At 37.0% G+C, this 9,994-nt stretch overlaps 1 protein-coding gene across 1 annotated transcript; it reads right to left on the bottom strand.

The window, feature by feature from the left end:
* Positions 1-1,353: 1,353 nt before the first annotated feature.
* Positions 1,354-3,305, bottom strand: LOC110917037 (BTB/POZ domain-containing protein At2g46260). The gene is made up of 4 exons (XM_022161653.1): positions 3,219-3,305; positions 3,088-3,151; positions 2,291-2,570; positions 1,354-2,216 (listed from the first exon to the last, which is right to left on the bottom strand). Exons 2-4 carry the CDS (start codon positions 3,134-3,136, stop codon positions 1,418-1,420), a joined length of 1,128 nt encoding a protein of 375 aa, XP_022017345.1. The 5' UTR covers positions 3,137-3,151; positions 3,219-3,305; the 3' UTR covers positions 1,354-1,417.
* Between the last annotated feature and the right edge of the window lie 6,689 nt (positions 3,306-9,994).

Here is a 9,994-nt window from a genome sequence, read left to right as displayed (position 1 = left end):
TTTGAAACCGTGTGCCAACGCAATTTTGCAGGATGGAAAAGTGGAATCAAGGACGAGGACATTACGCAAGCGGCGTTGGTCGCGTATACAAATGCTAATGGTCATTTCCCGTACCTAAGGTGTTGGCAAATCCTTCGCCATAGCCCTAAATGGGCCAACATCTCAACTCCGAGTGGTCGGTCGGAAAATAAACGGCCGTCAAAGAGGTCCAAAACAAACGAGTCAATGAACCCGAAACGCCAACCTCCGACGCTCGAAACACCGAGGTGAACGAGGATATTCCGGATGACGACCCGGTGGAAGAGCTACCAAGACCACCCGGAAGAAGAAGCCGGGCGAAAAAGCCCGAGTCGTCGTCGATGTGATGGGAACGGAAATGAGTAACACATTTACGGAGATAAACAAGCGACTTCAAGACATACACGAACTCGGTACTAAACGTATGGAGGAGAACCGCGAAGTTACGGAGATTATGCGGGATAGACAATGGGCTCACGACTTTGACTTCTACTCGAAACCGCACGACCACTTAACGGGAAAAGCGTTGAAGATGGCGTTGGCACAAAAGGAGCGGATAGAAAAAAAATATAACCTTTGATTGTGTAATTTTTTTTATTCTAGTTTAATTTTTTTACTGTTTTTTATTTTATTGTACTCTTTTTTTTATTTAATGAAATGATTTTTAATTCTAAAAAACTTAGAAATTAATTAAAAAATGAAAAGTAAAATAATTAAGTAATGATGACAAAGGGGCTTTATGACTACGGCCTCAACTTGCATAACGCCCATAAAGTCCCGTGATGACATGGCATGTCACATGTCGCATAATGCCTCCAAAAGTGCCTTATGACTTCGGATAGCCTTATATATAACAACAATTCGCATTCGGATGTACACTTCTTTCCTTTTATTGGTTGTGATGGGTGGTGGTTGATGAAAGTCATAGAGCCGCCCTTCACTGTTATCAACTTGTTAACCGATTCAACTTTTACTGTAGATTTTTTATCCCTAACATATAGTATGTTCAAGTAACCTAAATACATGCATACATGTTATGAAAATAAGAAATACTCGATTTAACGTCTCCCAACGCGGACGGGCATAACACTAGTTAGATACAACGGAAGTGTATCAAATACACCTCGCTGTCCATCCAGGCTTGAGTCTTGGTTCATCCGATTTTCAACCTTAATTTTTTTTTTCTTGGCCAAAACAAAGTATGATTTTAAAATAAGTAATTACGCGCTAATAATGCATAATCATAATTATTTCACCAACATAAAACAATAACAAAAGATTATCAAAACACAGTTAGCCAAAAGTCCAGTTCTAATCTCTTGACTCTCTAAATAATCAAGTACTATAACAACTAAGTTCAATCAAATTTCCCTCTACGAAAAGATTGTTTGTTGGTTTCTCAAAGCATATCAGTAAGCTCCACCCTAAGATGATAAAAATCATCAATGAAATAGACGCTATCTTCCTCAATAACATGAGTCCACGGAATTGCAAACAAAAATAGGGACCAAACCGCCTTTCCAACCGTAGATCTATAGCTCCTTTTAAATTTGCTAACAAACTCTTGTGTGGGCTTTGAGTACCTTATTGCAAACTCATAGTCAAACGCAAAAGCACCTGCCTCCTCTACTATGACTAGAAAAAGCCCGAAATCGTCCATGTAACGTTGGGCCTTCAAGTAAAAAAGTTGACCACCAAAGTTAAACGGTACAGAACAAACAACCACGCCCGAAGTAAACAAACTTGCACACAGATCACGTTTTAATTCTAAGTACACAACACAATGCGGACGTGGTTGTTGGAATTCAACCATCTTAATGGGCCGGTACGTGTAGGCCCGTTCCACGAACCTACGGTCAAGATTAGGTTTTTCATCCCTGATATATGTTTGTGGCTTGTATGGGACCTCAGCTTTAAAAGATATTGCTTCGGCTACTACCGTTTGGGCAAATTTTGGGTCGAACTCCTTGCAAGTGAGGAGATGGGTAAGGATTCTATGTGTCAGGTAAGGGTAACGAATAAACTTTGCAAGGCGGGTCATGATGATTTTACGACGGTCCACTCGTTTAGAGTACTGGGCCCGAGCCCATTGCAGGACAAACCCGTAAACTGTATTTTCTGACATCACCTGGAGATCATCACTAGCTATAATCACCTCCACACCGGCAAGTGGCAAGCTAAGAATCTCATCTCTAAACCTGCATTAGTTATACAAGTTTAGCTTATTCACTAAACATTAAACATTTTGGATTTTGTTTTGAAAAAGTTTTACTTGGTTATGTCTTTGAAATGGACAGCATAGAATTGCTTGGCGGCAATAGTTAGTGGCTTAAATGCTTCAGCCATTAAAACAGTTGAAGGAAGATTAAGATAAACTAGTACAGTTTCAGGTGTCATCGTTAGATTTCTTAATAAACGACTACAATATCTCATGCATGAAACAACATCAAATTTGTCAGCAACCATGAGTACATCAAGCACAGCGGGAGCAGTTGTAGCTTCCAACTTGTTGCTATACATAAACTTTAATAGTTCCATGAGACCAGCTTCCTCTGAGTGTAAGCAAAAAAAAAAAAAAAGATAAATAGACTATAAAGCATAGTTGTTAAAAGCCATCGCCTCTTGCGCCTAGGCCCATTTTTCAGGCGAGGCGAGCCAGTTGCGCCTTAAGTCAAGGAAATTGCGCTTTAATTCTCCAGGTGATGGTTCAGGTGAACATTCCAACGAGATTCCTGGATTCTGGAGAGTTTCTGGCCAAATTTTCGAAATTCCGGCAAAATTCTAGTCAGATCCCTACTTTTATCTAAGGAAAACTACTTTTCTACACTAATATTTTAGAACTTTTGGTACTAAATAAATGATATAAAGTGTTATATAATAGTTTTGTTTATTTTATCTAAAGAATAGTATTCTTTTTCTAATACATAATATATTTTTAATTTTTTTCATTGCTCTTGCTTTTTTTGCGCTTTGCACCTAGGCCCCAGTCGAGGCCTATGCACCATGAGTGCGCCTGCGCCTTTCTATAAAGTACACATAAACGTAAAAGATAAATAAAAATTACTACACCTGTGTCATTGATTCGCAAGATTGCATGAGATTGTTTGGATTCTCTCATCCCGTTTGAAAACAACTGTATGAACAAACAACGAGAAAATTAATAAAATAACAAAACCACTATTTAAACATTAAGAAATCACCTTGTAGAAAAATGGACTTCTTGCAGCTAAAATTGGCGAGCTAACATGTAAGGTTCTAACTCTTTCTGTTCAACAATCCACTTGAAATAATTGTAGTACGATAAAACAGAACCACTATTTGAACTTATATATAATGAAGATAAAAAACGTTGGTGATCATTCAAACTTGCATGGGTAGCACGTGCACAGCAAGTTGGGAAGTCAGGTCTCATGAATCAGAAGCTTCTATTCAAATAGTTTTTGAATTCAAATAAGTGGTCGTCAGTCTAATTTATTTATTTAATTATTATTATTATTATTATTATTATTATTATTATTATTATTATTATTATTATTATTATTATTATTATTATTATTGTTATTATTATTGAATTTGAATGGTTTTAGATCAATATAATTTATTGACCGAGTGTTGCTGGTGTCTTGAAAGTTTGTTATATTCCTTATTGTTCCGTTGCTTTGTTTTCTTTGTACTTCTTTCGTATGCAATTTCAGAATGAATAAACAATTGAGCTTCTGGTCATTATTGAGCTTTGCTTTCTATATTTTCTGAGTGTTAGTGCTCTATACCGACAAAAAAAAAAAAAAAAAAAAAAAAAATAGCGACAATGGGGGACGATTGATACCTGATGGTGATTGTGTAGACTCAATCCGCTCAGAATATATATAGATGCGAAGAATACGATCGGAGAAATTGCTATCGTTGAACGCAAAAGCAAAGTCTCCGTGGTCGCAGCCATCTTCAGGAGGAAGGTCAGAATCCATGACCAGCGTTGTAGGATCGAACAGATCAAAATTCGAAGCTCTCATTGTACTTAGAGAAATATTGGGAACCCTAATTCCTTTAATTTCACTAACAAAAGAAACAGCAATTTTTTCTATATATTTTTTTCAATTACAACCCTTCGTATAATACCTATCAACAAAATTTATAGTTTACCCCGCGTATTCCTCTAAAATTTTTCTCTTTTCTATATTTTTTCTCAATCACAACCCTTCGTTCCTATCATAAAATTTTTCTCTTTTCTATATTTTTTTCTCATTCACAACCCTTCGTTCCTATCAACAAAATTTATAGTTTCCCCGTATTCTTCTTCAATTTATCTTTAGGAGACAACTAGGTTAGAACCCGTGTAATACACGAGTTATATAAATAAATGTAATTTTATATATCAAATAATAAAAAATATATTTTTGAAACCTAGTTTATTACATGGGTTGAATAAATATAATTTTATATACCATATAATATAAAATATATCTTTAAAAATCTCATTTATACATGGGTTGAATAAATGTAATTTTATATATTAAATAATAAAAAGTTATATTTTTAAGAACTCTGTGTATTGTACGGGTTGAGTAAATTTTATTTTGTATATTAATAATGAAAAAAGTTACATTTTTAAAAACCTCATGTATTGTATGGGTTGAGCACATGTAATTTTATATACTAATCAATAAAAAGTTGTATCTTATTATATCTTTATAAACCCTGTGTATTATAAAACTTTTGGACTAAATTAACAAAATAACCCAAACCACAGGGACTAAAATGACATTCAACTTTTTACAATATATTAACTTATATTTAAATGTCAAGATAAATAATTTTGAAATCTAATAAACATTTCAAAAAATTATATTATCTCTATACGAATTGTTTCAATTTAATTTTATAACTATCTTTTAATTAATATTAATTATCTATAATTAAGTAGGAGATAAAGATGAGAAAACTAAAAAATAGATGGCTCCAATGAATGACATGTGTCCCAAGTTGGTTTCTTTTAGGTAGTGTTTGTTATGCAGGAATGAGAGATGGAATGAAATGAATGATTACGAGAGAATGGAGAAAAGAGTGTTTGGTTGGTCAATGGAATGGAATCACCCATTCTAAAAGGCATTCCATTCCCTCAAAATCATTCCTTCCACCCCCCATGTTTTTTTCCATTCCATCCCCTCTTGCACCATTCATAAACAACACCACAACACACGACCTTCGCCACAACCCACCACCACCACCCACCACCGATGCCATCGCCGCCACCCGCAACCACCTCACCCCGACAGCCGCCACCGCCGCCGCCGCCGCCACCTACTCGCCACCGTTATCACCCACAGCTGCGACCAACCGCCAATGCCACTCGCCGCCGTCGCCCACCACCAACGTCGATGCCACCACCACCACCACCACCGCCACCACCAGCCGCCGCCGCCACCTTTGTTGCCACCCACCACCAACGGCCACCTTGTCGCCACCACCACTCGTCGTCATCGCCGCACCACCACTCGCCGCCGCCACCACCACCCATCACCGCCGCCGACACCCACCACCGCCACCTATAGCCACCCACAATCACTACCACCGACCACCACCACCACCACTCACCGCTAATTTTATTGCTCCGTTTTTCATACCTACTGAACAATACACAATAATAATTCATTCCATTCACATGGTAACCAAACAAGACATGGAATGGTAATGATCCATTGCATTCCCTCGTCCATTCCATTACCTCGTCCATTCCATTACCTCGTCCATTCCATTCCTTCGTCCATTCCATTACCCCATACCAAACAGACCCTTATTATATAGTAAGTATAGATAGATTAATTGTTATACATAAAATAAAATACAAAAATATATAAAAGTTATATTACACAAAAGTGTTAAAATATATGTGGATGATAAGATATAGTAAGAATCCTGCCAAATCTCTTAGCAAATATGATTTGATACCCTTAGGTAGCGTTTGGTATGAAGGAATGGAAGGTGGAATGGAATGGATCATTCTGATGGAATGAAAATAAACATGTTTGGTTATCATGTGGTAATGGAATGGAGCATTACAAGGGAATGTAACTCCTTCCAAATATAATAATTTCCATTCCTTGATATGTAGGTGTTTTTTTTCCATTCCTTCAAGGAATGGAAAGAAATATGTTATTATTATTATTATTATTATTATTATTATACTTATACTTTTATTTGTATTTATATTTATATTTATTAATATTCATACTAATATTAATATATATCAAAAATCTATTATTAATTTTTTATCATTAATATATTATTATTATTATTATTATTATTATTATTATTGAGTCAATTATATTTTTGTCATTTTTAATACAGTTGTGTTTCGTTACTTCATTTTTTTTGTTTATCAAATTGTACAAATTAATGATTCATTCTATTCACATATGAGTAACCAAACATCACAATGGAATGGAATGATCCATTTCATTCCGTTGTCCATTCCATTACCTCGTCCATTCCATTCTCTCATCTATTCCATTACCCCATACCAAACAGACCCTTAATATTTATATTTATCTATTATCGTAATCGTTCGACATAAAATAAAATACGAAAATATATGTGTTAAAATATAGGGTAAGTTACTTTTTGAGTTAGGGGTTTAAACCGTTTGAGTCCAAAATTAAAATGTTTAAAGCCCTGAGTCCCTATAACCATTTTTCTTAACTATTTGAGTCCAAATTGCTAACACTATTAGAATTTTTTGGTTAAATATTATTAAATGACCAAAATACCCTTATAGTTAAAAAAAATTATCAGTTTCTCTCCTATCAATTAATAGTTTCTATCTTCTTCAGGTGATGTTTGGGATTCCTTATTTTGCAGTGACTTTTAACTTATTGACTTCTCAAAATTGAATAAGTTGAAAAAAAGTGTTTGGCAAATAGAAAAGGACTTTTAAAATCACTTCTCCTTTCCACTTGATAAAGGGGTTTTTGAGAAGTCACAAATTCTTACTTCTTAAAACCCAAAAGTCCTTTTAGGGACAAATTCCCCATTAAACCCCTCCACAACAACCCTCATCTGCCGCCAACATCTTCATTCATCCTCCAACTACCCAACAATTAAGGTTTCAGCTTCTCTCCTCCTTTCTCTCCTGTACGTAGGGCATGTTTGGTTAAGCTTTTTGAAACAACTTATTGACTTATTGGCTTTTTGAAAAGTCATAAGCTCCAAAATGATGTTTGGCAATGAGGGTGTATGTGAGGAGAAAAGGCCAATAAGTCAATAAATCACTCCTTACTAACTTTTCCAAAAAGCCAATAAGTCAATAAGTTGTTTAAAAAAGTTTAGCCAAACATGCCCGTATCTCGTAACAATTAAAGTCACCCTGTACATATCTTTCCAACTTTCTCTCCTTCTGTTCATCAATTAAGGTTACCAGCGACACCCTGTACAATCTCTGTTCATCAATTAAGGTTTGCAGTGACTTCAATTACCGACTTCAATTACCCCCATCTAGGTTTGCAGCGACATCAATTAAGGTTTGCAAGGACTTCAAGTACCGCCTTCATCTAGCACCATTAATCCTCTAACTACCGACTTCAATTACCCCCATCTACAATGCCAACTTTGTTTATATACAACCGTTACATCTGCCCCCCATCTACCATATCAGTCCACCACCTCCTCTCAAGGTTTGTTGCTGTTGCTTGTTGCTGTCGTTGCTCATTGCTGTCGGAGCCATACCGGATATATCCAACCCTTACGACTTCTCTTCAGATTGGTCTTCACGATCTTTATGCTGTTGTTGTTGTTTCTTATGTTTAAGTAGATAATTTTTGGATTAACTGTTGTGACTATCTGTTGTTTTTGTTAAGCCTGGTGATGTTTTCAAAAAGCTAGTTAGTATAGAGTTTCTTATGTTTTTGTTAAGCCAGGTGATGTAAATTTGGTAAACGAGGATATAAAATTCAAAAGGTTATGTGGAATAGTTGTGCAAGGAATAATAATAGCTCGTGGCTTGCATAATAGAAGAAGGCCATGTCACACGTCGACTCGTACAGGCCACATGTATATTAATGAAATATTAACTAGCCATCCTAGACAGTGTTATGAAATATTTAGATTGCACGTGCCAGTTTTTAGACAGTTGTGCATAGATCTTGTTACTAATTACGGATTGAAACAAAGCCGTAATATGTCTGTTGAGGAGTCGGTCGGAATCTTCTTGATGACTTTGGCTCATAGGTGTACGAATAGGTTTGTCCAAGAATCTTTTAATCATTCTAGGGAAACTATTCATAGACATTTCCATAAAGTTATGGCAGTTGTGCTTAAGATGAGTGCTAACATCATCAAGCCATCCGCAAACTGTAATGATGAGGTGCCTGCTCATATATTAAATAATCCTCGGTATTATCCAATGTTCAAGGATTGCATTGGCGCTATTGATGGAACACACGGGAGGGCATCAGTTTGATTGAAGGACCAACCGAAGACATTTAACTATCACCACTCGTCATTGCGGTATATCATTGAACAAACCTTTGGAGTATGGAAAGCTAGGTGGGTATTATTGAGAGATATGCATGTTAATTACACAAACGAGCACCAAGTGAGTATTGTGATAGCATCGATGGCGATCCATAACTTTGTTAAAAAGTCAGGTATGTTTGATGAAGCATTTAACACGGCCCAACAAGAAACTTACAATCCCCGCGGTACTAGTGATGAACTTCATGAAGAAGTTCCGTCTACAAGTCGTGCAGATGATGATGGTATGTATATGGCAGCGATAAGAGATATGATTGCGCAAGATATAATGGAATCACGAAGAAGAACATAGTATGACAATAGCTTGTTATTCTTGTGCATTTTTTGTATTTTTTTAGCAATCTGAATGTAATATTATTATGTTCCAATTAGGAAATTATAAAATATGTAAACAAATTTTATGTTATATGTTTTATGAGGTTGTTTTTCAATATGCAAGAGAGAAAAAAAAATTAAATAAGCTAAATCAAACACTTTTTAAAGGATGTCCTTTTTGGTCATTTTACATGAATAAGTTAAACCAAACACCTTTTAAAAAAGCTACTTATTGACTTATTGGCTCATAAGCTAACCCAAACACTTTTTAAAAAGTCCTTTTCAAAAAGTCATAAGTTAATAAGTCTGATGAAACAATGGTTAACCGGGCAGGGTTAACACACTGATCTCGTCAAGAAGGGTTAATCCCTTCCTCTTGAGGATCGCTGGCTGGATCACCGGTGGGTTGATCTCCTGCACAAGGAAACAAACCGTGACTCGTAACAAGGAGGAAGGGGTGGGGGGTGCTCCTTGTTTCCACTCCCCGGCGTGAGAATCAGTAATCTGCTTGGGAAGCAAAGTATGATAGTAGTAGTAGTGAGAGAGTTGTGAAGAGATACCTCAAACCTGGTTTGGGGTTGGTATTTATAGCCGAGGAGTGAAGAAGGAGGATGATGGACAGACTGACGACGTGCTGCACCCTTGCAGGTGTGTTAGGCTTGTCGGGTGTGGAGGTTACGCCACGTCAGTCTGTTACTTACGTAGCCCTGACAGATGACTGTCATTGGTGCTACTTGCACTGTGGTGTCAGTCCCACTTGTTGGGCATATAGGATGCGGTGTGAGCCGCATCGCTGCCTGCGGTAACATCTGATGTTACCGCGTCCCTTGCTTGTGATCAAGAAATACGCGAGACGCGGTGCCAGCCGCATCGTCGCCTGTGGTGACTGTTGCTGTTGTCCAGCTTCCTTGTATTGATAGAAGTGTTCACTGGACGCGGTGCCAGGCCGCATCGCTGTGAATACTTCCATTTTCATACACCAGATGTGATGCTATGCCGCATCACTCTACCGTTCTCATATTCCAGGTAAGTCCTCCTCCATCACTGGACAGATTGGATTCAACCACTGTGTCGATGCGTTCCCGCACGGACATAAGTAGGTTGTTAGCTAGTGGGGTTTTTGATAAGGGTAATG

Source organism: Helianthus annuus, chromosome 16 (assembly GCF_002127325.2).
Source record: "Helianthus annuus cultivar XRQ/B chromosome 16, HanXRQr2.0-SUNRISE, whole genome shotgun sequence".
In the NCBI taxonomy this organism is placed as follows: Eukaryota; Viridiplantae; Streptophyta; class Magnoliopsida; order Asterales; family Asteraceae; genus Helianthus; species Helianthus annuus.
Note: the sequence above shows the minus strand (reverse complement) of the source record. Positions and strands in the feature narration are given on the sequence as shown.